The sequence below is a fragment of the Balaenoptera borealis genome, assembly GCF_965194805.1.
Source record: "Balaenoptera borealis genome assembly, chromosome: 19".
Taxonomy (NCBI): domain Eukaryota; kingdom Metazoa; phylum Chordata; class Mammalia; order Artiodactyla; family Balaenopteridae; genus Balaenoptera; species Balaenoptera borealis.
In genome coordinates, this window is record NC_138878.1 from 63152122 (window position 1) to 63179495 (window position 27374).

The 27374-nt window shown below is 55.0% G+C and overlaps 2 protein-coding genes and 2 long non-coding RNA genes across 6 annotated transcripts in view; 1 reads left to right on the forward strand and 3 right to left on the reverse strand.

Moving 5' to 3' along the window:
- Nucleotides 1-27374, reverse strand: part of SHANK1 (SH3 and multiple ankyrin repeat domains 1) — a 156884-nt gene that overhangs the window by 73572 nt on the left and 55938 nt on the right. The gene's annotated exons all lie outside the window — the stretch shown is intronic.
- On the reverse strand, nt 8644-12212 carry LOC309617337. The gene is made up of 3 exons (XR_014237943.1): nt 12143-12212; nt 11988-12047; nt 8644-11864 (listed from the first exon to the last, which is right to left on the reverse strand). It is a non-coding gene; the product is annotated as an uncharacterized lncRNA (long non-coding RNA).
- On the reverse strand, nt 21157-27325 carry LOC309617336 (uncharacterized protein). Of its 3 annotated transcripts, XM_082369479.1 has the most exons (5): nt 27198-27325; nt 25276-25308; nt 23809-23838; nt 22826-22866; nt 21157-22402 (listed from the first exon to the last, which is right to left on the reverse strand). In XM_082369479.1, the coding sequence occupies exons 1-5, from the start codon at nt 27308-27310 to the stop codon at nt 21558-21560; spliced, it is 1062 nt and encodes a 353-aa protein (XP_082225605.1). In that variant the 5' UTR covers nt 27311-27325; the 3' UTR covers nt 21157-21557. The 3 variants fall into 3 exon arrangements, with proteins under 3 accessions (XP_082225605.1, XP_082225606.1, XP_082225607.1); XM_082369480.1 differs by lacking the exon at nt 22826-22866 and having other exon boundaries at nt 27198-27274; XM_082369481.1 differs by lacking the exons at nt 22826-22866; nt 23809-23838; nt 25276-25308 and having other exon boundaries at nt 27198-27241.
- LOC309617338 lies at nt 23820-26194 on the forward strand. The gene is made up of 2 exons (XR_014237944.1): nt 23820-23946; nt 25405-26194. It is a non-coding gene; the product is annotated as an uncharacterized lncRNA (long non-coding RNA).

Sequence of the window (27374 nt, forward strand, 5' to 3'; positions counted from 1 at the left end):
TACCATGATGAACAGACCCATAGGGAGATGTGAGTTCTGGGAGGCTGAAGGAAGGAGCCCTCAGCACATTTGCTGTCCTTTGATGGACCCAGCGGTCAGAAGCACCTCTAGAAGTTTTTGAACCTTTTGAAAATAGGTGCAGACATCATGCTACTTCATCTGTAAATTCTTTAATCTGTGTCTCCTGAGAACAAGGCCAGTTCTGCACCACAACCATAATATCATTACCACCCTCAAGAACTTTAACATTGATATTATCTAATGAACAATCCAAATTCAAAATTTCCTAGTTGTCCCAATAATGAACTTTATAGCATTAAAAAAAAATCAGAGTCCTGCAATGATATTCTCCCCCCTTCCCAAGAATAGACCATGGGTCAGAAACACAGCACAGGTTGATTGCCAAAAGCAGAGATAATACAGGCCACATTCAAAATTAGAAATTAATAATGAAGGATAACCACAGACACTCAGATTGTTTTGCACATATCAAAACACTCTCTAAGTAACTCTTGGGTTAAATGGAAGAATAAAACTGGAGTGCCATTCATTTAGAAATGAGCACACTACACAACAAAACTTGTGAGGTGGGGCCAAAGCTGTACTCTGAGGAAAAGCTGTAGTTTCAGATGCTAATTAGGAAAAATGCTCACATGAAAGGAGATGAGCAAAACAATTCAAGAGGCTAGAAAAAGAACAATAAAGTAAGTGCGCTAAAATTTGAAAGAAAGCATGGATAGATTTTTTTTAAAGGAAAGTACTTTTACTTTTTAAAAATTTATTAATTTTTATTTATTTTTGGCTGCATTGGGTCTTCGTTGCTGCTCACGGATTTTCTCTAGCAGCGGCGAGCGGGAGGTACTCTTCGCCTTGCGGTGCACAGGCTTCTCATGTGGTGGCTTCTCTTGTTGTGGAGCACAGGCTCTAGGCACGTGGGCTTCAGTAGTTGTGGCATGCAGGCTCAGTAGTTGTGGCACACAGGCTTAGTTACTTCACGGCATGTGGGATCTTCCTGGACCAGGGATCGAACCCCCGTCCCCTGCGTTGGCAGGCAGATTCTAAACCACTGCACCACCAGGGAAATCCTCATGGATAGATTTTAATGAGGAAATTAACAAAAAAGAAAAAAGTGGATAGTATAAAGAAGCTGTTCTCTCTGTCTCTCCAACAATAGTATCCTTTTACATTTGTACCTGTGTACTTTGGTACACACTCCAAGAAGGCAGAATGGCATGACAGCTGCTTATAGCTGGGTGACACCTGTCAAGTTGCTTTCACTCTCTATGCCTCAGTTTCCACCTAAGTGAAATGAGATATAACAGCACCTCTCTCAAAGAGTCACTGGGATGATTACGTGTATTGATGTGGATAAAGCGTTTAGTTCGTACCTGGCACCTCGGAGGTGTGACGTATTTGCTATTATCAATCTTGTCATCTGTAGAATAGATCTTTCCCCGGAGACTGACAGGGTCAGAGGGCGTGTTAGATGTTACTAGACTCCTCCACAGGGAGCTCCGAAAGGCAAGGCGGTTTCCCAGAGCTTCGCCAACGCGACCGCGATGTCAGACTCTTTGATCTCCGCCTTCTCAGAGGTGAATAGTGGGATCCCGGGGAGGTTTTTAATTTGCATTGATTTTCTAATGAATTTGGTTAAGCAGTCTTTCAAGGAGACTCTGTGGTTTTCACAGCCGCTTCAGGATTCTCCTGGGGAGATCGTGGTCTTTGATTGGGGAGAGCCTCGCATGGTTGGTGACGTGGGTTTTGAGACCCAGAGAGAGAGCAGCCTCTCCGCGTGGCCCAGCGCGGGAATCAGCATTTCCTTGATCAACCTCTGTGAAGGGGGTGGGGTGGGGGGAGGTGGACGATGCCCTAAACCTCAGATTCTTACTCTACCAACTAGGGACTGAAAATGCTTCTCTAATAAGATTTCTATGAGAATCTAAGAAGGCGATTCACCCCTTCATTCATCCCATAAGGACAGCTCGCAAGTATTGATCGTGTCCTGGGCACCAGGTCCTGTCCAGAGCTTTATAAACGTGTGAACTCCACATCTCGACCTTATTGAGGGCGGTAGTACGATTATGCCCTCTGATGAGGAAACTTGAAGCTCAGAGAGGTAAACTCACTTACCAAAGGTCACACAGCGAGTGAGTGGTAGTCAAGACTTGAGCGGTCTGACTGCACTAATCCATCCAATTTTGTTTATTGAGTGCCTGTCAGGTGAAGGGCGTGGTTCTAGTCACTAAAGATAAAAGGTGAAGGAGACAAAGACCCCCACCTTGGAGGCACAGATATTCCTTGGGCGGGGCCGACATTCGAGGGGGCGGGGCCAACATTACGGGGCGAGGGGCTGACGTTCTCTAGCCTTCAGGGTCCACAGCCTCCACCTCCACGTCGTACTCTGTCCCTACATAGTACTGACCGAGCACATAGTAGGTACAAATCTCTGCCATCCCCTGGGATTCAAGCGTTCCTGACAAGAACGCAGCCTCTGCCCTCAAGCAGCTCACAGCCTAGGAAAGACAGTCCTGAACAGCAGGACCCTACAGAAAGGTATTTACCTCCCAGGCAGGAGGGAGGCAATTACGCGCTCTTAATCACTACCTCTGTTTCTCTCAGCAAGGATGGAGGAAAGGCGGCGCCCCGAACCTGGCCTGGTTTGAGATGTTCCCAGACGCGGGAGACAGACAGACTGTTATCAAATGTCGGAAAATAACTGTCATGAGACACCTCACCCCCTGACACCTGAAACCCTCCCCCTGCGACTGCAAAGTCATAGGTTCTACTCGTGTTGACTGAGCACCCGCATGATTTCTAGTTCTCACGCAGCCTTACTGGGGTGGAGACTTACTTACCCGAAGTCCCAGCCGGGGGTCAAGATGTCAGGATCGGGATTCAAACTCAGCACCTTGGATGTCACGGTGAGCTGTGCTCGGATCTCCCGGTCCCCATTCTTGTTCGTGTGGAATAAAACGAAGGGAAGGCAACGTGACCGCCTTACACCCTTGTCTGCGTCATTGTTTCTGTGTCCTCCATGCCTGGGACATGGCCTGTCATGAATCATGTGCTGCCCTACACCCCTCAGACTCACGCTGACCAAGACCTGGGTTTCCAGAGTGTTAAATGATTCACTCGAAAGTGGGGACCCCCCCCCCCACGTGCCTCCCCTGTGGTGGGTGGTGCTGGGGACCCCGGAGGAGTAAGACCAGAACCCTGATCTCAAAGACGCTGCAGACTGGCGGCAGAGATGGACACACACAGTGAGAACCAAGGTGGTCATGGCTGGGACAGGGCAGGTACCAGGTGTGTGGCGCCCAGAGCTTTAGGGTGAAGCCGTGGGAGGTGAAATCGAGGGCTCTGATGCGCGACAGTGGAACGCCAGGCTGAGGGGCTGGGTCTTTGCCCAGGGGCACTGGGGAGCCATAGGAGGTGTGTGAGCAGGGGAGGGATAGGGTTAACCCTGGGTGTAGAAGGAATCCTCTGGGGCCCCCGTGGGGGTGAACAGAGGCCAGAAGAAGGCTGGGAGGGGGGAGGGGTCCAGGGAAAGAGGAGGAGGCCTGAGCAGGGACCAGGCGGTGGGGATGGAGAAGAGAGAGTGGGACAGACAGGGCTGGAGGGAGGGAAGGGACGGAGAGGCTGGTAGTGGGCTCTAATGCGGGACCCCCTCCTGCTCCTTCCCCCTCCCAGTCGTGGGCACTTTGAAGCCCACAGGAGCCACAAGATGCAGCCTGGCAGAGCACAGCACTCGCATCCCCTCTTTCCCCACAGCCAGCCCCATCCCTCCCACCACAGCCTGACCCCTCCCTCCGTGCTTCTCCTTTGGCCATTCTGGGCCCAGATGCCCCTCTCCTGAGGCCTGTCCCCAATGTCCTACCCCCTCTTACTGAGGGGGCAAACTCAGCAATTGAGTGCCTGGCCCTCAGAGAGCCTCCAAATGGCTGGTCTATAAAATGGGTGTATTATTTTCCTACGGTTGGTGTAATAAATTCCCACAAACTTAGTGGCTTCAAACAACACAGATCTATCTCATGATTCTGGAGGTCAGAGGTCCTAGATGGGTGTCACTAGGCTCTAGAGGAGAATCCATTTCCTTTCCTTTCCCAGCTCCTAGAGGCTGCCCCCGTTTCACGGCTCATGGCTTTTGCCTCCATCTTCAAAGCCTGAAGGTAGCATCTTCATTTATTTATTTATTATTATGTTCTGGCCATGCCACGCGGCTTGCGGGATCTTAATTCCCTGACCAGAGATTGAACCCGGGCCATGGCAGTGAAAGCAAGGAGTCCTAACCACTGGACTGCCAGGGAATTGCCCTGAAGGTAGCATCTTCAAATCTCTCTCTGCCTCCCTTTCCCACATATCAGGATCCCTATATTGTGACTATACTGGGCCCACCTGGATAATCCAGGCTCATGTCCCTATTTTAGAGTCATCTGACTAGAAGCCTTAATTCCATCTGAGACTTTCATTCCCCTTTGCCATGTAAGGTAACATACCCACGGGTTCCGGGATGAGGACGTGGACATCTTTGGGGCTATTCATCTGCCTACTACAGTGAACAGGGGGTTCCCTACTCACATTTATCCATTCATTTATTCAACAACATTTATTGAGCACCTACTATGTGCCAGGCACTGTTTTAGGATGAAAATCCCTACTCTTATGGAATTCCTCTGTTACAGCATTGGGGTGGGGTGCGGGAAGGGGTGCAGACAGACAATTAAACAATTACAGTTTAAAAAATCAATGCATGATCATCGGTGCTATGGAGAGGAAAGCAGGATTATTAAGGGGAGAGGGAGTGTTGAGGGGTTTAGACACTTGAAAGAGGCAACCGTTAGCGGAGACCTGAGTGATGTGAGGCAGAGGTGTGGGGAAGGGTGCTCCAGGCAGGGGGCACAGCAGGTGCAAAGGCCTAGAGGTGGGAGGAATGGGGGGTGGGGAGGGTGATGGAGACCCCTTGGGAGGATCCAATATGGCAGTCTGTGATGTGCTCATTATTCACTATCCAATTTGTCCATGGACACTTGTTCTCCGGCTGAGAAAACTGGAGCTCAGAGATGAGGGATCTGGTCATACGAGGAGGTGGGTTGTCTCTGGACTCCTGGTATAGTGCTCACTCAGCCTGCTCTAGGCCCTGAAGCTCCAGCCATGTCTTTTCTGGAGGACCGCCCTGAGGTTTTGTATGTCTTCCTCATCATTGGATTTTAGCCTCTTCTTCCTCCTGATCTGTCACCAGACAATGAGCTGTGCATGCAAATACGTCCTGAGGTCTCATGTGACCTGGTCCTGAGCTGGGAGATGTTGGGGACACAGATATGAATCAGCCCTCCAGGGGCTCCCAGGCTGGTATAGGAGACAAATAGGGCACAGACAGTTCCAGTCTGGAGGGATACAGGGGATCCGAGGGAGGAAGAGGGACTGTAGAAGGACTAGGCCTGGAAAAGTCAGGGAGGGCTTCCTGGAGGAAGGGGCATTTGCGTTGGGAATTGATGTATGAGTAAAGTTTGCCAGGTAAAGATGGGAATACCTTCATTCATTCACTCATTCATTTTATAAACATGTCCTGAGGCATTGTGTGGGTTGGTTGTTCAAGAATGATTCATGCATTTATTCATTCAATATGTCTTTGTTGGGACTTCCCTGGCAGTCCAGTGGTTAAGATTTCACCTTCCAATGAAGGGGGTGCAGGTTCAATCCCTGGTCGGGGAGCTAAGATCCCACATGCCTCAGGGCCAAAAAACCAAACCATAAAGCAGAAGCAATATTGTAACAAATTCAATAGAGACTTTAAAAATGGTCCACATCAAAAAAAAAGTCTTTGTTTAGGCAAAATAATACAATGGTTAAGACTTCAGATTCTGGAGTCGGTCAACCTGGATTCTTTTCTGAGTTTTCATTTACTGAATGGCTCATTTATTTAAGTTTGCCTCAGCATTCCCCCTTGATAAAATGAGGACAGCAATAGTATCGTCCTCACAGGGTTCTTGGAAGAATAAATTAAAATGATGCACTTGAAGGTCATAGCACATTGCCCCATACATAGTTGACATTTCATTCCTGCCCTTGGCTTAGCATGAACCTCTCAGAGACCCTACATGCAATGAAGGTGACACCTGATTTAGTCAGGTGGGGTGTGTCATAGTCAGAGAAGGGTTTCTGGGGAGGGTGGCACTCAGTCGGGTTCTGAAGCTTGAGTAGGAGTTTGTTGGCTGGAACAATAGGGTCAAGTCCAGAATGAGGAAATGGCAAGGACAGAGGCTGCGTGTGTACATGTGTGCATGAAACCATGTGGCTTGTTCTAGGAACTCCAGAGCAGAAGCAAGGGAAGTGGTGAGCTAGGCAGCTGGTGATGTGGGTGGAGCCCCAAAAGCTAGGGCTGCAAATGCCAGGCTGAGCAGCTCAGACCTCATCCTGGGGGCAATGGGAAGACAGCGCCCAAGCAAACAAGCTGATCCTTCGGTTCACAGATGGGGAAACTGAGGCCCATGCTCAGACCCTGTGTGGTGGCCCCTCCGATTTCCAGCTCTCTTGATTTCTATCCACTTGTGAGCCTCCCCATTCTGGGTCCTCCAGGGGAGACCAGGCCTCCAGCTCCTGCTCAGACACCCTGGAAGACGCCTGCCTCCCACCTGCTGGTGGGCTCAGGACAACGAGGAAACAGAGTGGGGAAACTGAGGCCTGCAAACAGATCAGGACCCCCGATTTAACATCCTGGCCTCTGAGGTCACACAGATACGGGTGCAAATCCAGGCTTGGTCTCTGTTTTGTCTGCTTTGATTTTGAGCAAGCGAATCTCCTCCTCTGAGCCTCAGTTTCCCCATCTGAAAAGTGGAGCTGTTAAGAGTAGCCACCTCGGGACTTCCCTGGCGGTCCAGTGGTTAAGACTCCATGCTCCCAATGCAGGGGGCATGGGTTCGATCCCTGGTCAGGGAACTAAGATCCTGCATGCCGCGAAGCACGGCCAAAAAATAATAATAAAAACAAATAATAATAAAAATTAAAAAAAGTAAGAGTAGTCACTTCGTGGGGCTTGGCACAGCCAGGATCCTGCAGTCCTTGAAGGATACAGGCTTCCTGAGAGGATGGAGGAGAATACCAGGGGTGAAGTGCACAAGACTGGAGCAAGCCTCTAGCTCTGGGAGTGGTTTCATGCAATGATGCATTAAGGACAGGAAAAGGGGTGCAGAGGAGGGTGGGTCAGACCACCCAGGGTCTCCACCCTAGGCTGAGGGGCTGGGACTTTGGCCAGGGGTACTGGGGAACCATGGGAGGCCTGCGATCAGAGGAGGGGTAGGTCTGCTCTGCATTGGATGGGATAACTGGAGGCAGGGAGGACTGAGAGGAGGCTGGGCTGAGAGTCCAGCCAGGTGAGGTGGAGGCCAGGGCGATGGGGACGGAGCGGAGGGGACGGGGCAGAGAGAACCAGAGTGAGACTGTGAGAGGTGAGGGGAAGGAAGGGAGAGAGGACAGCGCCCCAGGTCTGGGTGGACGGTGGGGCCGTCCCTGAGATGGAGGGCACGGGGAAGATGGTGGGGGGCGGGGCGTGGGACTTGCTAACGTGGAGGCCTGTGGGTCCCAACAGCATCATCCAGCCCGTGGAGGACCCTTTGGAGACTTGGCAGCCGTCACCCGCTGGAGCCCTGTGCCCACCGGGGACGGCCCTCTTCCTCCTCTACTCCCTGGCCGCCCTCATCTCCTGCCTCCTGGTGATCCGAGGGGCAGGGCCCCCTCCTGCCTGCCCCTTTGTCCGCAGACTGGTTTGGCCACCAGGCCATGGCCGATGCCGCCTTCACTCTTCTCCTGCCCCTGCCCCTCACCTGGACGCTCTCCGGCTGGCCCCTGGGTGGCATCTTCTGCCACCTGGACCCCGGCCTTGTCTTCCTGACATTCTACGCCAGTGGCGGCCCGCTGACTCATGCAGCCGCCGACCGCTACACCTCTGCGCTCCAGCCCACCTGGGCACAGAACCATCGTACAGCCTGGAGGGCAGTTTTCTGGGCCGGGGGTCTTGGGCTCCTTCTTCTGGTCGTGGGCACGTCAGCCCTGTGAACCCTGAAGGGCCAGGTGAACCGGGACGACCCTTTTAACAAGACACCTGCCCGGAGCCTCCCCAGCCATCTTCGTCCTCCAGCCCTGCACTGAGTCAGCTGGCGTTCAGCTTTGGGGTGCCGCTGGTGGTGCTGGGTGCCTTCCACAGCCTCCTGAAGGCCAGGCTGCAGCTGGCGAGGCTCTCAGGGAGGCCCCGGCTTCTGGGGGTGCCATAGGCCACGGGGGCCATGCCGTTTCTCTGCGGGTTTTGCTTCCACCTGCTGCTTCTGTTGATGCTGGTGGGGGTGTGAGAGGCCGGGCTGGACACAGAGGACGTGCGGGCGCTGCTTAGCCCCCTGGGGCTCACCCTGCTAGGGGCCTGTGGCTGCGTCAACCCGCTGCCTTATGACTGAGGGGACCAAGCCTCCAGGCAGCACCTGCGCCGGGCGGGCCCCCTGGTCCTGCCAGGTGGGGGAGTCTGAGGAGGAGATGGGGGGGCGTCTGGCACTGGGGAGGGAGGCCCAGGTGTCCTGCGGGGACCGGGAGGGAAATTCCTGGGGGGGGGGCTGGGGACATTTAGGGGGAGTGTAGAGGTGGGGGGTCTCCCATCTTATCAAACTCCAGAGAATGTGAGATGCTGAGAGAGGGGGACAGGGACCCGGGGTGGGGGGCAGGGGCCCAGAGAGAGGGAGACAAGGCTGCAAAGAGAAAGCAGGCCAAGTGGAGGAAGAGATGCAGAGAGGGAGGAATGGGCACCGACGCAGACGTGACAGCATCACATAGACGCGGTGACAGACGGAGGCCAAGGCAGGGAAAGGACGCGAGAGACAGGTCAGGCCGTCGGGAGGGACCAAGTGGGAGACAAGACAGAAAAAGATACGGAGACAAAGACCCAGGAGGAGATGGAAATAGAACTAGACTCTGACTGAAGGAGAGGAGAATGAGTGGGGAGAGAGACAGATGGACAGGGAGAGACGGACAGACATACAGACAGACACGGGCCTGGATCTAAAGACAAGACTATAGACATGGGCTAGGAATTTGCCACCGACCATCCTGGGTATGCCAGGACTTAGCAATACAATATCTGGGCTATGGGGCTTCTGGAGCTAAAACCAGGAAAGTCTCATGCACGCTGGGATGCCATGGTCCCTGCAGGTGGAACCGAGTAACACAGGACAGTACTTGGCCACCGGATTTTCTGGGTCTCCAGGACACTAGTTATCATTCGTCTTCTCTTGCTGCCTTTTGAAATATGCACGCGCCTCCTAACCATGCCCCCGCCCCTGGAAAAGGATGTTGTTGGTCATCTTTGGTTTTCAAACTCCCAAATGTTTCCAAACTAAAGGTTAATTTTTGCTCCACGTTCTGAGTCGTTTGATGTATCCATGGTGCTACCTCAGAAACGCACTAAGCTCCAAGGGGGAAAATCTATCTCTTCCGTCTTTGGAAAATGCATTATAGTAGATGCCTCTTGACCCTGTCTGCACATTAGAATCTCCAGAGAAGCTTTTAAAATCCAAATCAATGCCCAGGCCCCATCCCCAGGTGTTGTGGTTTAAGTGGTCTAGGGTAGAGCTGGGCTCTGGGAGTTTCAAAAGCTTGCCAGGAAGTCCCACGGGCAGCGGGCTGAGCCCCATCCATCTCCAAGTGCCTGTGGCTGTGCAAATGCAACCTTGGCAGCTCCCAGGGGATTGAGAAACCCAGCACTCAATGGCTGAAAACCCTGGAGTTGGGAGTGGGGACGAGGGAGGCAAAGATCGATTTCTTTGTCAATATTTGTTTGTTTTCCAAACGTTGATAGCCAAGACCCAAGCTGGTGGTCCAGCAGAAGTCAGATTTATTCTGTGCACCCCCAGCCTCAGGCTCCCAGTCACAGCCAAGAAGGGTGGGGAGGAGGTGGGAGGGAGGGAAAGAGAGGCAGGGAAGCTGACTCTGATTGGGAGAGGTTTTTAGGAAGCCTTCCAGGTGGAGCTGACACACAATAGAGGAGGGAAAGGGCACTCCGGGCAGGGAGTACAGCATGTGCAAAGGCCCTGGGGTGTGGCTTTTTTTTCTTTAAACCATCTGTGAGTTATATATGTTAAGATATACTACAGAGGGGGCGTAAGAGGTGGGTGCGATTAAAAAAAGAAAAAGACGGGAGGGCGTCAGGTCAAACACAGCTTCCGGGACTTCTCTGGTGGCGCAGTTGTTAAGAATCCGCCTGCCAATGCAGGGCACACCGGTTCAATCCCTGGTCTGGGTAGATCCCACATGCTGCGGAGCAACTAAGCCTGTGAGCCACAACTACTGAGCCTGCGCTCTAGAGCCCGGGAGCCACAACTACTGAGCCCACGTGCCACAACTACTGAAGCCTGCGCCCCTAGAGCCGGTGCTCCACAACAAGAGAAGCCACCGCAGTGAGAAGCCCGTGCACCGCAATGAAGAGGAGCCCCCGCTTCCAGCAACTAGAGAAAGCCCACAGCCCACACGCAGCAAAGAAGACACATCGCAGCCAAAAACAAACAAACCAACAAACCCCAAAACACAGCTTCCTATGCCAGGCTGAGGGGCTGGGACTCTTGTCCCAGGGGTTCTGGAGAGCCATGGTAAGGATAGGTCGCCTCTGCTTGTAGAATGACCCCTATGAAGACTGAAGGTCTTCCAGGGAGAGAGGAAGCCCCCTGGGAGAGGGCACGAAGCCTCAAGGACCGCTCACCCGGCTCAGGTCTCAGAATTCTTGTTTTGCGGAAATCGACTTCCCTGCTAGAGCTGGGCCGACCAACTTCTGGCTGGGAACATTGTACAACACCGCCTCCGTGTGGTGATTCTTAGCTTTGCAACCAAGGTCTCCTATAAGTAAGACTGTCTTCTAAATCAGGACGCTTAGGAGAGTTAAAGAGGACACTATTACCAATTAAAATTACAGTGAAACTATAAATTCGTTTCTAATTGGAATTTTCTAGGCCTTTCCTAGGAAGCCCAGGATGTTCAGTCACCCTACTCAGAAGCTGCCTTTTCAGATCTTGAGGCGAAATGAAATTGTTTATCTGATGAGAAAAATGGATGAAACTTGATCAAAGGCTGGGGTGTCACCCATGGCATTCCACCTGCTGGGGATGGAGACAGGGAGTGGGAAGGAGGCGGTTAGTGAGGGAGCTGGTAACTGACTGTATATCTGGAGGTCTGGACAGTTTTATAAGTAAGGGGCATTTACAGTAGGTATTGAAGGCTGAACAGGAGTTTGCTAAGAAAAGAGAAAGATGTGTTGATACAATATAGCAATGAAGACGATCACTACAGACCCTTTGCAACTTGCAAATTCCATTCACACCTTTGATCTCAGACTGTCCTTGCCATGGCCTTCTGGGGCCCACTGGTCCAAGATTTTCACCTTTGTCTGACTGAGAAGAAAACCAAGACTCAGAGAGAAGGAATGAATCTGAAGTACACAGCAGTCGGTGTTGGTACCAGGTGGTGAATCATCCCTGCTTCTTCTATCTGTGTTTTTGCACTCAAAGTTGGAATGTCCTTCCCCCTCTCTAAATGCTCCTGGCAGACTCCTACTCATCCCTCAAAACACAGCTCAGTTTCTGGGCACCTAGCCTCAAACCTGATAGTCTATCCCCCTAGTCCCCACCTTCCCCAGACCCAGGAGTCCAGGCCTCCTCTCTCTGACCCAGAAGCCTGGCCCTCAGACAGAGTTGGCCCAAGGCTGTGTGCCTGCCGGGGTGGTGGGATGGAGCAGGGTGCGCTGATTCAGTCACATTTATTTGGTCTCAGAGGCCAGGGTCACGGTCAGGACAGAGGCAGGGCTCTTGGATTAGGGGTCCTGTGTCTTCTCATTGCTGAGCCTAAGAGAGGAAAAGAGACAGAGAGATACACAGAAACGTGGGACAGAAAGAGAGGCCAAGATGATAACGTGAAGACAAAAGGACCGAGATCTAGCCTGCTACCCCTGCCCTCTTCCCACTCACCTTGTTGAAGAAGTAGATGGAGGTGAGGATGGTGAATACGGCTATGGCCAGGGTCACATTCTGGGTGGAGGGGTCAGAGGTCAGGACCCATCCCTTCCCTTCCCTCTCCCCACCCCTACCCCGGGCCTCCCTCCCCCTGCCGGACCCCTCCTCACTTCCTGAAAATTCATGGTCAGAGGTCTCAGCCGCAGCGTTGCTTGGCCTCCCTCTCCCTTTCCTGGGTCTGTGAGCCAGAGAGGGAAGATCAGCCAGCAGAACCTGAGAGAGGGTCGTCTGGGAGACCAGAATGGTGGCCATGGTGACAAGAGAAGGGCATTCTGGGTAAGGGGACCTTGGGGCAGAGGCTTGGGGGAGAGGGGCATTTGGGTACAGAATGTCACATGGAGTGGGGACATTTGAGATGGGAGAGTCCAGACCTGCAACCCTGGAGGGTGCTGGGGACCCGTGAGAGGGCTGCGAGCAGGGGAGGGACGGGGTGAGCTCTGGGTGCCAGAAATATCTTGGAGAAAAAAAAAAATGAAAAAGAAAAAGTGAAGAAAAAAAAAAAATGAAGTATCTTGGAGCAGGAAGAGACTGGAAGCCAGAGAGAGTAGATGAGGTGGTCCAGGCAAAATTTCCTCCAATGGTATCTGCCAGCTGCAAGATTTAGAGACACAGCAGGGGGAGGACCGAGCCTTCCAGAGCCTGGTCACCAGTTTGGGGACGGGAGCAGCAGTTATAATGGTAGAAATCGTGGCGGAGGCAGCAGCTTTCCCGTCTCTGGGCCACGGGGACGGTGATGTGCCCGGGACTCCCATGGCCCTCTGGCGGTCCCTGGCTTTTACTCTGCCAGCCCTCCCGAGAGTTTGTAGACCTAAATCTCTCTGGGTCCATCACGCCTTTAGAACTAACTTTGGGGTTACCAGAAACACAGAGGACAGAGGAAACCAGTGCAGTCAGCCCTCATTATCCACGATTCCATCTCTGCCCAGAGTGGCTACAAGTTTGAGTCTGAGGACACGCACATTCCCAGCTGTGGTTGATCAAGGTGACAGTTCTCTGCTCTCTTGTTTCAGCTCAAGCAGAGAGCTGCCCAGAGGCTGGAGACAGGAGGGGGCAGCGCTGGGGAGGAGCTCCTGCTCTGGGGCCAGAGGGATGGGTTTGGATCCCAGCTCTGGCACCTGTGAGTGGGGTGGCCTGAGGCAAATTTTCTAGTTTGTAAAAAACAAAAAGAAAAAAAAAAAAAAAAGGATCTACCAGGATGAGTAGTGTTTTGGATTTAAGATTATAATCTACGTGACACACACACACATTTTCCCTAGAAGCAACGATTCAGTATTTGCTAATCCCGCGTTCCCAGTGACTTTATGCAACATAAATGCTGGAAATGACAAGAATCAGCTGTGAAATGATACCTGAGTGCACCAACCAGAAAATTCCAGAAGGCAAGACATTGAACAGGGCAGCTGGCATGGTCTCTCCAACAAGTCCGTGTCCCCCCAAAAACCAAGGCAAATGGACTTGCTCTATTTAAACAAATCCATGAGAGACGTAAGACCAGATTCGATGGGTGATCCTGAACTGGATTCTGGTTTGGATAAATCAGCTGTAAAGGATATTTGGGGAGATATTGGGGACCTTTGAAAGGAGAGTGGGTGTTAGATGAGATGAAAGTGTTATTGACATGGAAAGGGGGAGATTGTTCCAAAATTGCATGTGCGATATGATCTCATTTTGGTAAAAAGTACATATATTTTTAAAATGTGGGGATTTCCCTGGCGGTCCAGTGGTTAAGACTCTGCGTTTCCACTGCAGGGGGCACGGGTTCGATCCCTCGTTGAGGAACTAAGATCCCACATGCCGCGTGGTGCGGCAGGAAAAAAAAAAGAACGTGTGTGTTGAAAAATCTGGAAGGATGTGCTGACTCAGTGTTGCAGCAGAAAGCGGCAGGCGCAGCTCAGAAAGGTTTAATTGGAGGGAGTTTAATGCAGGGCCCACGTTCAGAGTTGGCAGGACAGCGCAGCACTGGGCTTAGGAAACTTGGGGAGCTGCTGCCACCCAGCTGGGTCTGAATTGAGTCCCACCAAAGATCAAGTCCTCACCCCTGGTACCTGTGAATGTGACTTCATTTGGAAATAGGGTCTTTGCAGATGTAAATCAAGTTAAGATCAGGTCATTACTGGTGTCCTTATAAGAAGAGGAGAGACCCAGAGACAGACACACACAAAGGCCACATGATGACAGAGTCTGGAGGGATGCTTCTATAAGCCAAAGATTGTCAGCAACACCGGAAGCTGGGGAGAGGCAGGGAGCAGATCCTTCCTCACAGCTCTCAGAAGGGACCAACCCTGCCGAAACCTTGATTTCGGACTTCTGGCCCCCGGAACTGGGAGACAATAAATTTCTGATGTCTAAATCAGCCAGTTTGTGGTTGTTTGTTACAGCAGCTCTAGCAAACCAATACACACCTCTAGGCGTCAAGGGGTGAGATCCATGTCATCAGAACCTCAAGGGACAGGGGGTTCCCCGAAGGAAGCTATACTGCAGCCAGTACCTCTCATCCTAGGAGTTCCTGCTCCCCTCCCTGGCTGACCCCAACGGGGATCCAGAGGGCAGGGGGGCCAGGATGGAGATGAAGACAGAGGCTTCCTCAAGGGCACAGAGCTGGACAGAGAAGGGTGGAAAGTGGATCAGAGGGGTGGGGTGGGCCACCCCCATATTTACTTGTGTGGCGGCCAGGGCGACCAGCCCTGACCTGGTCCCCTCCCCAGGTGTTCCGCCATGGCGACAGGGCCCCGCTGGCCTCCTATCCCACTGACCCGCACAAGGAGGCTGTATCTACCCTGTGGCCACGTGGCCTGGGCCAGCTGGCCGGGGTGAGAAGCTGGGGATGGGAGCAAGGGGTGGGGCAGGGCAGAGAGGGGTCCGCTGAGGCTGCTCTGTCCCCAGGAAGGGGTCCGCCAGCAGCTGGAGCTGGGCCGCTTCCTGAGGAGTCGCTACGAGGATTTTCTGAGCCCCGAGTACCGGTGGGAGGAGGTACTGCCTTGCTGACCTCCATCTTAACCTCCTGACCTTCCACCCGACTCCCACTGACTCTCGTGCTTCCCTTGGCCTCCACCTCTGGTCTTTGACCCCCATCAACCGGACCTGCACCTTATGTCTGATCTCTGACCCCTGAACCATCGACTAAGCCACGTTGACCTCTGACTCTGTCTCAACCTGAGTCACATCTTGACCTCTGGCCTCCATCATCTCTGACTTTATTTTCTGTCCTCCACCTCTGTGTGCTGACTCCCCCTGACTCCAACCAGACCCTCTGACCTCTGACTCTGAAACTTGATTGATTCTGTCTTTGATCCTCATTGATTCTACTTGCCCTTCTGACTCCAACCTTTGACCTCTACCCTTCCTCAAATCTGACTTTCCTATACCTTCCTCTGTCTCCTGACAGAGCCCCAATTAGGATCATTCCTCCTGACCCCTGACCTCTGACCCCTGATACACATGTACTGAACTCTGACCCCATGACCTCCAATCTGCCCTCCTCATCTTGACTTCTAACTTCCAGCCTCCAGCGATTCTTATATTCCTTTTTTAAAAAAAAATTTATTTATTTAATTTATTTACTTTTGGCTATGTTGGGTCTTTGTTGCCACGCGCGGGCTTTCTCTAGTTGCGGCGAGCGCGGGCTTCTCATTGCGGTGGCTTCTCTTGTTGCAGAGCACGGGCTCTAGGCATGGACTTCAGTAGTTGTGCCTCGCAGGTTCATTAGTTGTGGCTCGTAGGCTCAGTAGTTGTGGCACTCGGGCTCTAGAGCGCAGGCTCAGTAGTTGTGGCGCACGGGCCTAGTTGCTCTGCGGTATGTGGGATCTTCCCGGACCAGGGCTCGAACCCGTGTTCCCTGCATTGGCAGGCGGATTCTTAACCACTGCGCCACCAGGGAAGTCCCTGATATTCCTTTCTGACTTTCATTGACTCAGCTGACCCCCTTAATCCTCCATGTCCACGCAACTTCTGACCCTCAACCCAACTGCTCCTGACATTGACCTCTGACCCTTGATCCCAACTTCCAACATTGAAGGCCAGCCCCTGAACCCACCCTGAGTTTTGACCGCCAACACCTGAACTTTGACCCTGAACTTAATCTGAAGCTTTTGGTTTGCTGCTATAGTTGACCTCTGACCCTGACCGTGGTACCCTGGCCTGGCCTCTCCCCACCGCGCCCAGGTGTACATTCGCAGCACAGACTTTGACCGGACCCTGGAGAGCGCTCAGGCCAACCTAGCACCTAGTGGGGCTGTTCCCTGAGGCCGCCCCAGGGCGCTCCGAGGCCACCTGGAGGCCATCCCTGTGCACACGGTGCCGTCACTGAGGACAAGGTCAGGGGCCTGGACAGGGCCTGGAGGTGGGAGGGATGGAGAGAGACAGGGACCCCAGAGATGGAGAGGGCCAGCGGCTCAGAGGGGAGGCTCGGGGCCTGGATGGGTGGCTCCCGGGAGCCAGAGCACCCAGACCTTCCCTGGGGCTGAGCTGCCCTGATGGGGTGAGCTGCCTAGCCCGCACTGTGCAGCCGGATCTGGGAGAGACGCTGGACCGCAGACAGGGCCCCACAGCCCGACTCCCCCCGCCTGCAGTCGGGCCCCGGCCACGCTGCTGTCTCGTCTGAGCCTCCGTTTCCTCCAGCTGCTGAGGTTCCCTACACGCAGCTGTCCCCGATACCAGGAGCTGCTGAGGGAGGCCACGGAGGCCGCCGAGTACCAGACCGCCCTAGAGGGTTGGACGGTGAGCAGGGCCTGTGCGGTGGGGCAGGAGGGGGCGGGGCCGGCGGGACGGGGCGGGGCCGGCGGGATAGGGCGGGACCTGCGGTGCAGGGCGGGGCCAGTGGAGCGGGGCGGGGCCGGCAGGACCTCGTGGGACCCGCCGGGCTCGGAGGTCTGTCAGGCTCACCCAGCCCAGTCCGGTGCGTCCAGGACTTCTTGACTCACCTGGAGAACTTCACGGGGCTGTCGCTGGTCGGGGAGCCGCTCCGCAGGGCGTGGAAAGTTCTGGACACTCTTATTTGCCAGGTGGGTCCCTGCCTTACCCACGCAGCCAAGTCGTTTATGGCACCTGGGTTCAAATCCCAGCTTTGTTCCCTCAGGCAAGTCACTTAACCTTTAGTGCCTCAGTTTCCCCATCTACACAATGGGGATGGCGACACACGTATCAACACCCCCTGGGTTGCTGTTTAGATCAAAACGGGTTAATTCACGTGATGCCTTAGAACAGCGCCTGGCACACAGTGAGGCCTTTCGGTCTGCGTGCTTGCAACTCCAGTCCCCCAGTTCCATAGTCGGAAAAGCGCCGGTAACTGAAGCTTCGGCGGCAGGAGCTGCGTGAGGCTGGTAGTCCTTTCTTACCCCACTTTATGGGAATGTATGTCTACGGGGGCTGCCCCAGACCCCACTGGGTGTCTTATGAGGTATAAGGTATCCTCACCACCGTACCTTTCTAAAATTCCAAACGTCTGAATTCTAGAACAGCTCTGGACCCAAGGTTTTGGATAAGGCCTTCTGGAATGATGGTCATTCCTATGCTTAATTAATAATCGCTATCGCCCACCCCATAATTTCCTGACCAGACCTAGCCCACGAGGGGTTCAGATGAGGGTTGGGAGAGACGATTGCAGCTGACGGGGGCCACACAGGAGGGCCTAAGGGGAGCATGAAGAGTTCAGGACGTGGCGGTCACTTTGTCCCCTCCCTCTCTCTCCCCAGCAAGCCCGCGGTCTCCCCCTCCCATCCTGGGCCTCCCCGGATGTCCTGCAGACACTAGCTCAGATCTCGGCTTTGGATACTGGGGCACACGTGGGCCCCCCCGGGGCAGCAGAGAAGGCCCAGCTGTCTGGGCTGAGGTGTGGAGCCGGGAGGCCGGGAGGCTGAGGTGCCTTCCTCTGGAGAGTTCTTAGCCCTCTGTGTCTTGCCCTGTCAGGAATCCTGCTGGATGCCATCCTTGCCGACTTCTCTCGGGTGCAGCACTTGGGGCTGCCCCTCAAGATGGTTATGTATTCGGCTGTGAGTCTTTGGGGAGGGAGGCAGTGCCACGTGGGCGCAGGGATGGGGGGGCAATTTGGATGCGGAAGGACTTGTGGTCCCAATGGAACCTCAGCCTAATGCCTTGAGTAACTCATATCTCCAAACCATACTCCTGGACCATATCACTAGAGGCACGGAATCTGGAAGGAGGGAGGTGATGGTGTCATGGGAAAGAATTCAGTTTTTCTGGAAGGACTGGCTTTTTAACTGAGCTGTCATCATATTTCGTGTCTATTTAACCCATCTTTATTAAATGACCACCTGTAACTGGTGGGGCTGCCTCCAGCGTGAGCAGGTTTGGGGGGACTGGTTCTAAGGGGTCTGAGGGACATCTGGGTGGCAGCTGGATGCACAAGCTCAGGAGAGAGGAGACCTCTGGAGGAGCCCCGAGTCAGCCCTGGATCCGCCTGCAGCGCGACAGCGCTCTCCTGGCCCTCCAGGGGGCCCTGGGTCTCTATGACGGGCACACACCGCCTTATGCCGCCTGCCTCGGCTTTGAGTTCCGGAGGCGCCTTGGGGACCCGGATGACGACGCAGGGTGAGGAGGGGGTGGTACCCGGGAACGGGCAGGCCCAGAACTCTCAAGAGGAGTGATGGGGTGCCAGGTAGAGGGCATGGCCCAGACACAGGCTTCGAGGGGGATTTACTGGGGACGGTACCAGGAAGTAGGAGTCGGGGGCCCAGTTCCCCATCCAGCTGCTCTTCTCCAGATTTCAGGCCAGCAGTAGGGACAGCAAGGAGGGGCCTGGGTACCACCACCTCCTCTCTCCCTCCAGGGATGTCACCATCTCCCTCTTCTACCGCAACGACTCTGCCGGCTTACCCTTGACCCTCAGCCTCCCCGGGTGCCCGGAGGCCTGCCCCTTAGGCCGCTTCCGCCAGCTGACTTCCCCCTGCCCAGCCTCCGGCTCGCGGGATCCCCTGCCACGGCTTCCACGAGCCCGCCACCCCCGCAGGTGACGGCCCTCGGTGCTGGGCTGGGAGTGGGGGGCTCAGGTCTGGAGACTCACACCACCCCGTTCTCCCCGCAGCCACCGTGGCGCCCCTCCTGGCTGGGGCTGGGGCCGTGCTGGCAGCCCTTAGCATGGGGCCGGGCTTGCTGGCCTGCAGAGCCGGCTGCCTGCGGGCCTGGGGGGGCCCCGTGTGAGCCACGGAACCGGCACCCTTTCCCCCGCAGCTGACACTGGGTCCCAACACATCTGCTCACCTGCTGCTCTGGCGTCTGTGACTTACTGTGCGCACCGGGGGAACACAGGGAGGGCTCCCAGGCCTGGAAGTCACAAGCGGTCCTATGTACGTGTGGGCTTAAGTGTGCATATACGTGTTAATGCACATGCACAGGTCTGTGTACACGTGCACATATGTGTGGATGTCTATTCATGCATATGCTCCTGCACGGATCTGTGTATAAACGTATTCGGCGTACACGCACATGCTTACCTGGTGCTTTGCATGTGTGGGTGATACGTGCATCAGTGTTTATGTGCAGGTTTCTATACATGCCTGGAAGCGCATGGTGTACGTGCAGGAACCTCTATTTGTAGGTACAGCACATGTGATGTGTGCGAGCCTGCGGGGTGACCCCCTCCCCACCGCGGGCCATGCGCTGTCGGGGTCCAGCTCACTCAGCCTGGCTTTGGCGCCCGCCTGGTAGTGGGAGAGCCAAGGTCGGGGTTCGGAGCCTGGCCGCACGGCCAGCCTGCTGGGACCAACCCGGAGGCTGTGACTCTGGGCTAAGCATTGTCTCTGCACCGCCATCTCCTCTGGCACGCGACTCCTCCATCAGGTTAGCTAGCCTCCAGGGAGCCAGCAGCAGGAGGGGGGCGGTGGCATCCCCTCCGGGCTACCTAGCCTAGCACTTGCTATAATTACGATTTGGAGGGGGCGGGATCCCAGGATCCCACCCAAGTACTGTCCAGTATGGCAGCCACTGGCTGCCACGTGGCTGCTTGAATTCACATTGTGTAAATAAATAAAATGTGAAATTCAGGTCCCAGTGACTGGCCAGTTCAAGCACTCATTAGCCACACATGGCAGGTGGCTGCCGTAACGGGCAGCGCAGACAGGGAGCTTCCACGGGACAGCACTGAGCTTCCACGGGACAGCACTGAACGTAAGGAAAGGTACCGCTACTGGTGCTGGTCGCAGACCAGGCCGTCCCAGGCCTGTACTTGCGCTGCTGCATTTAGCCCTGCAACCCAGGAAGCGGCTCTGCCCTCCCCACACGCCAAGCACCAGGCAGCAGTCTGGGGCACCAACGATCGTGTCTGCATCATCAGGCAAACGTGCCAACACGCCATTAGGCTGTCGGTGGGCAGCCCGGTGTGCAGTGTGTGCTCTGTAACCGCCACTGGTGCCCGTTAGACGGGGGAGGCTTGGAGGGTCAGAGGTGGGGCTGCACAGCCAGACACGAGAACCACCCCCCGCTGCCAGGACACCTCGGGCACGGGAGGGAAAAGTCAGGGGTCAGCAGCCCCGTCCTCACACGTGGACAAGCCCGGCCCCACCCACCTCCCAGCACCACCTGCCCTGGGCCCCCAAGGGAGCCTCTTGTCATGCGCACGCGGCCTACCCCTGCCCCTGCTGGTACCGGACAGTCACGGCCTGAGGGAAGGCCTAGGAATGCCCTCTGCACTTCACTTCTTGGTCCTGCTTGGGGGCGGGGCTGGAATTGCAGTGGTGCAGCCTCTTGCTTCCAGATGCGCGGAAGACCCAAAGGAAGTTCCAGCCGATTTACCTGACCCCGCGGCTGTGAGCCCAGCCCCCTCCTCAGCAGACTGCTGGGAGGGCCATGGAGGTGGGGGACCTCGCTGGGGCTGCCATCCTCACCCGGGGAGGGTTCTGGCAGTCAGACGCCGCAGCTCACACGCAGTGACGTGCGGGCTACTTGACGGGTGCCTGGTACCGCCTGCCAGGGCTGTCCATCCTCAAAGCTGGGATTCTTGGCCCCAGCACCCCTTGCCCAGAGGTACCAGCCACACGCGCAGCTAGAGAAACTGGAAGGGACTGGCCACCCCCTTCACAGGCGAGCAAAGCGCAAAATTCAATTTTAAAACAGAAAGGCATTGCAAAAAACTTAATAGAAAAACCTTCGCAAAAGGGGAAAGGAGCACCCATAAAAGCCAAGTGTTGTGTAAAGTAACAAGTAAAAATACTGCATTACAAAAAGCCTTAAGAGAAAGGGTACAAGCTTCAAGGTGCTTTCATGGCGTGGGCCGCGGGGTCTCCCGCTGGGCCTGTAGTGCTTCGGAGGCCCGTGTGACAGAGCGGCGGGGGCCCCCCCACCATGCCCATCGGGCCAAAGTGTAACAGACTGAAACGTAACAGACTCTGGCATCCAGCAACAGCAGCTATCAGCCAGCTGCCTGTCCTCCGCCAGCTCTGGCTGGTGACGCCCACGGGGTGGGCCGGGGGCAAGGACACCCCTCTTTGGGGCTCCTTGAACACCGGCTGGAGCCGACCAAGGCTTTGCGTCTCCCCCACGATGTCCGGCTCCTCGCCCCGAAGCCCGGGAGGCCTAGTCGTGGCGCACGGGCGGCTCCGCCCCACAGGCTTGGTCAGAGTACGGGGGACACGGGGGCTGCTCCTCCCCCGGCCCGTACGCGTCGCGGGTGTGGCTGCGCTTGGCCTCTTGGACGTACAGCTCCAGGAGCACCTTGGTGGGCTGCTTCTCCACCCGCGCCTTGGGCATGCCGTGGCTCAGCAGCCAGCCCATGAGGTCCTTGCGCGTCGGGTTGGGCCCCAGCATGAGCCTGGCGCGGCCCGGCTGGCTCTGGCGCCAGAGCAGGCCCACGTCGGCCACGGTCTGGATCACCATCACCGCCTCCAGCACCGTCACGCCCTTGACCAGCAGGCCGACCAGCGAGAGCCGCAGCTCGGAGGGCGCGGCCGTCAGCAGGCGCCGCTGCAGGCCCTGCGTGAAGGGCACGTCCTCGGGCACCAGCCACTCGGGCTCGGGGAGCTGCGGCGGCTCGCGGTAGATCCAGTCGAGCATGCCCAGCTCTCGCACCAGCTGGATGCCCTCCTCCATGGTGGTCCAGGGTCGGAAGGGCAGCTCGGTGCCCTCGAAGTGCAGGAAGGACTCCCAGCGCTGGCGCCAGGCCAGCAGCAGCCAGGCCAGCAGAGTCTTGCCGTCGCCCCGCAGGGCCTTGCAGCGGTAGTTGAAGACGGCATCGCCGGTCAGGTCGCCCAGCATCACCAGCTCCCTGGAATTCAGGGCCAGGGCCAGGCCCCCCTGGTCATACACCCGCAGGATCCAGGTGATCATGAGCTCGTTGGGGTTCTGCCGGAAGCGCCGGGCAATGGCCAGGAGCTCGGTGTACGTGTAGTAGCGGTCGCCCTGCCCCGCCATGGCCACGGGAGCTGCGGGAAGGGCACAGAGGGGCATTGGGCGGGGAAACAGTCACAACCCCCCAGCCTCACCCCAGAGGGGGGAGCCCCTCAGACCCCCAGGTGTCAAAGGTCCTGGGGGGCACTGTGTCCTCATGGGAGATCAGAGCCCAGTGCTGGACATCACGGGGGCCCCAAGTGCGGCCCCTTCAGGAGCCCTCATACTGGATGTCTCCCCGCAAACCCCACCCCAAGCCGTTCCAGTACCAACTTCCCCTTACGCCACCCACTGCGCCCCCATCACGGGGTTACTGTGAAGATTCAATGAATTTAGTGCTTAGGACTGTGCCTGGCGGAAAGTCACGTGCTCAGCATCTGCCTGTACATATACCGTTACCACAATTTCTCCACTTTATAACCGTAAACTTAATTACGGTATTAGTAACTTGCTCTCACCGAGAGGTCTGGTGGAGCTGTTGGCCTCCTGGAGGAACTGTCTGCAGACAGGGAAGGGGGGGAAGAGCAGGCTGGCGGGGCGCAGGGCAACTGTGACCCCCATCCATCTGTCCCCAGAGCCAGGGACCCTTCAGAGCCCCGGGGGTCTAAGGTCCCGGGGGAGCACCGTGTCGTCACAGGTCAGAGCCCAGAGCTGGACATCACAGGGGTCCCCAAGCACGGCCCCTTCAGGCACCACCTGAACACATCTCACTGCAAACCATGCCCCCCCCACCGCGGGCTGGCTGTTTCTCATCCCTGCCCCGCCCGCATCCGCCGCCTCTAACGCGCCCCACCCCCATCTCTGCAGTGGATGCCACAGAACTCAGGGCACGACGCAGCACTCGGGGGCGGCGGGGAAAGGCTGGCGCTCAAGGATCCCGGTGATCCCCCGCAGTACCAGCTGAGGCATCGCTACAAGCCCAGGAGGGGCTGGGCCCGGGACCTTGCCGGCGGGGAGGGGAGGCCCACAGCACACGCACCAGGGAGCCCACCCCTCAGCCCGATCCGTGCAGACAAATCACGGAGGCGCCCTAAGGCCAAAAGTGGCAGAACCGGGGCTCAAAACTCGTTGGTCCTGTATCCTCAACTGTAGGGAAGGGGGGGGCAGAGAAAGCCCCCATCACCCTGTTGCACCTGAACGTGGATGGAGGCTGCAGAAATAAGCCCCCTTCCCGCCACAAGGAGACGAGTGTGGGCAAATCACAACCTCTATGTGCCCCCATCTCACCTGTGAAATACGGACAAAACTGCACCTATTTCAAATAATGGGGTTATTGTGACGATTAACTGAATCTAGTGCTTAGGAATGCGGCCTGGCTCAGACTAAGTACTCAGCATCTATCCTTATTAATATTACCATACTAACAATAAATTTATAATATAATACGCTTAATATGACTATTACAGTATTAATAGTAAGGGGAGTCGTCTTCTGTTCTTACCGAGGGCTGCTCAACTCCTGGGGGAACCACCTGCAGACGGGAAGGGATGGGGGAATGGAGAGGTTAGTAGGGTGCAGGTCAACCATGGCCCCCATCCGTCCCTCCCCAGAGACGGGACCCCCCCACTCAGACCCCTGGGTGTCAAAGGTCCCGGGGGGCACTGTGTCCTCAACAGAGATCAGAGCCCAGTGCTGGACATCATGGGGTCCCAGTGTCCTCAAACCCCACACCCCAACTCCGCTGCCCCCGGACTGGGCGATGCAGAACAGAACATTTCCACCTTGCCAGTTCTGCTGGACGGCACCGCCTCAGAAATCGACAGATGTTACACATCCCTTCGGGCTTCCCTATCCTGCTGTCAGCGTTTCCTCTTCTCACCCCCCTCACACCCCTGCCCAAGTGACACTCTCCCTACTCCACACCATCCCAGAAATTCCCTCTCAGCCCACAGCGAACCTTCAGAGCTCTGCAGAGGACACCTCGGATGAAGAGAACAGCCCCCCAGAAAGATGCTCAGATGATCCGCATCCCGAGCTAACCCTTCACAGGACGCAGCTTCTCACCCCGAGGTACCTGTCAGCGAGAATCTAAACCTCTGAGAACCCCACAGACTACACTGCCAGTTCTCCGTATTACGTATTTAGAAAGTAATCTAAATACGGGTGAAGACATACCTGTATTAGTATCAGAAGTCATCCTTATTAATGGGAATATAGATTTAGGCCCAGACCTCATTGAACAGAGAAAAAAACCCTCCTAGAGCTGGGAACACTTGTTTCTTTTTGGGTAACACACATACCCATGCCCATTTGATGATCTATTTAGCTCTTTGAAACATCTGTGAAACTGTCTCCAATGTGAGACATTTATGAAACATTCTCCAGATAAACCACGTTCTTTGACAACAAGTATTGCATAAATTGAGGGTAACCGTAACAACTGTATCAGTTTACACACGCATGATCACGGGAAGCAGCATCTTTGCTGACAGGTACACTGTATTTAGTCTACAAACCACCCCCACCGCCCTGCAGTGTGCGTGATAATGCTTCGAGCCCTTCTGTTTCTTTTCTTCTGCTGAGTTTGAAAATTAGATTTCTGATTAGTCCTTTTCCCTGCAACCCAAAAACATACACTGGGCCCTCCATATCTGCGGGGCCCTGGAACCAATCCCCCATGGACACCAAAAAGTGACTAAATATTTTCTCTTCTACAGCCCATATATTCCCTGTCATATTCAACCCTTACCTTTGATGTGTTGTGCCCACTCTACAGACACAGAAACTGAGGCTCAGGAGACCAATCACTTGACTAACATCCCTAAGCCCAAGAACAGCAGAGCTGGGATTTGCATGATTGCTGGCATATAAAATTAGGTCCCAGAGATATCTGAGGTGAAGTCACCCCAAACAAGGGTGAGATATTTTAGACCTGGGTGGGTCAGGGACTGGGAACAAGGGTTCTTACCAAGGTGGGAGGGCCCTCAGCTTGAAGACACACCTGTAACACAAACACAGGAAGGATCTGGTGAGGGTTGGGGAAGAAACAGTCTGGGGGTCCAAAGAACATCAAAACCAGGGCCCCTCAGACCCCCAGGTGTCAAAGGTCCTGGGGGGGCACTGTGTCCTCAGGGGTGATCGGAGCCCAGTGCTAGACATCATGGGAGCTCCAATCCCTCTGCAACCAGGTCCCAAGGCCACTCACCTTCAGGGAGCGAGGCCAAGCAAGCTAACAGTGCTCAGAGACTAGAAAACACAAAATCCATCGGACGTACAAATGCCCACAGCCTTCCCTGTGGTGACACCGAAATGCCCTCACCTCCCCAGTGTCACAGGTCCACAAGGGACTGTCCTCAAAGCCATTACATGGAGAGAACCTGCTGAGTACCCCTCTTGCCTAGTTCTGCAGATTTCCAGCATTGGCTATACCTGCTACTGACCCTACACAATGAAAGCTAAGATGCAAATCCCTTGGAAGAAACTGTTGGGGGAAATGAGGAGGAAAAGAGAAACCTAAAATACAAGCAGCGTAGTAAGCAACGACCAGAGACCCTTAAACGCAACCATTTTTGAACAAATCAACCGTGGAAGACATTCTGGAGATGACTTGGGAACTATGGACACAGAGCAGATAGGAGATGGCCTCATTAAGGAATTATCTCACTGAGGATGACAACGGCATTGTCATTAAGTAGAAAAATGTTACTTTAGAGACACAGTGTTAACTATTTTGGATGAAACAAGAAATTTACTTTCAAAACGTGAAGGACACAAAAGCAAACATGGGAAAATGTTCTTACTGTCAAGCATGTCTATTTCCCTGCATGTCTGAGGATTTTAACAATAAAAAGTAAAAAAAAAAAAGTGGCGCGAAAAAGGAACACATGGGACAATGGCAAAAGAGGGCGCGCCCCAATGATGAACGGATGAATATCCTTCCACTTGTGACATGGCAACAGTTAGAATAAAGTCAACGGTTTTCTAGATGGTTGACTGAAGGGAGAAACTCAGCTAAAGAGAATTCTTGCTGGGTTGTGGTGGGGAGAGAAAATCAGCTAGCTGCTCCTGGGCTGGATCTCCTTGGCAGGAGCGTAGTATTCCTCAGGAGTCAGGGAAACAATGTCCAAAAAAGTCCGGTTAGCCCAGAACTAACGTTTAACACAAAAGTCTGATGTTCTGAGTGATCACGAAACTGGTATTTAAGTGACCGTGTCAGAATGATTCCTGAAAGTGAACAAAGGCCCCCTTTGCTTTCTCCTAAAACAACTCCTCTCTGGTTCTCAGACACAACCCAGGAATTCACTTAAGAGACCCCGCTCGCACTTCTTCCTCAGGAACCCCTGAGATTGTCTCTACCTGCCCCATAGTCTCTGTTCTACGTTGCACAAAAACGCCAGCCACGTGAGATGGGAATACACAAGAACGATTTCCGAAGGAAAGTACGTGTAGCTAGCACAGGTGTGGAAAACCTCAGAATGAAAAACTCAGGGTCACAAGCCCCCCACCCCTCCCCGAAATGGACAAAATGGCGGAGCCCTGCGACGTGGGCAACAAAAATGGCGCAGCCAAGCAGCGGCGCAGACAAAGGACGACTAATCCTAGTGGCCCCAGTTCGCTTCGGCGGGAGGATTCCTCTCCCACCCCCCGAGCACCCCCAAAGAGCCACCACCCTCTCCGGTCGCCACTGCCCGCCCCGCAGAGAGCACTCAGGCTCGCCTCGGAGCGCGGGTGCCGGGCCCTTACAAAGGCCCTGACCCCGTCCACGCCACGGCGTGGCCACCCCCGCAGCAGCCCTGGGCACACACGACACGCGCGACCCAGATCCCAACGCACGCCCTCCCGCAGAGGAAAAAAAAAAAAAAAAAAAGCCAAAATGCAAAGAGCTCTCACCGAACCCTCACTTTCTCCACCGCGTGTGCGAGTTGCAGCACCTTCTGCTTTATTGCGCGCGCCGCTCGCACGGCCCGCCCCCCGGCCCCAGGTCGGGCTCCGCCCCGAGGCATTCAGCATATTCGCCGGTGTCGGAAACCCCACTTTGGTGCTTGGGGCAGGAAATACTGCCTGTTT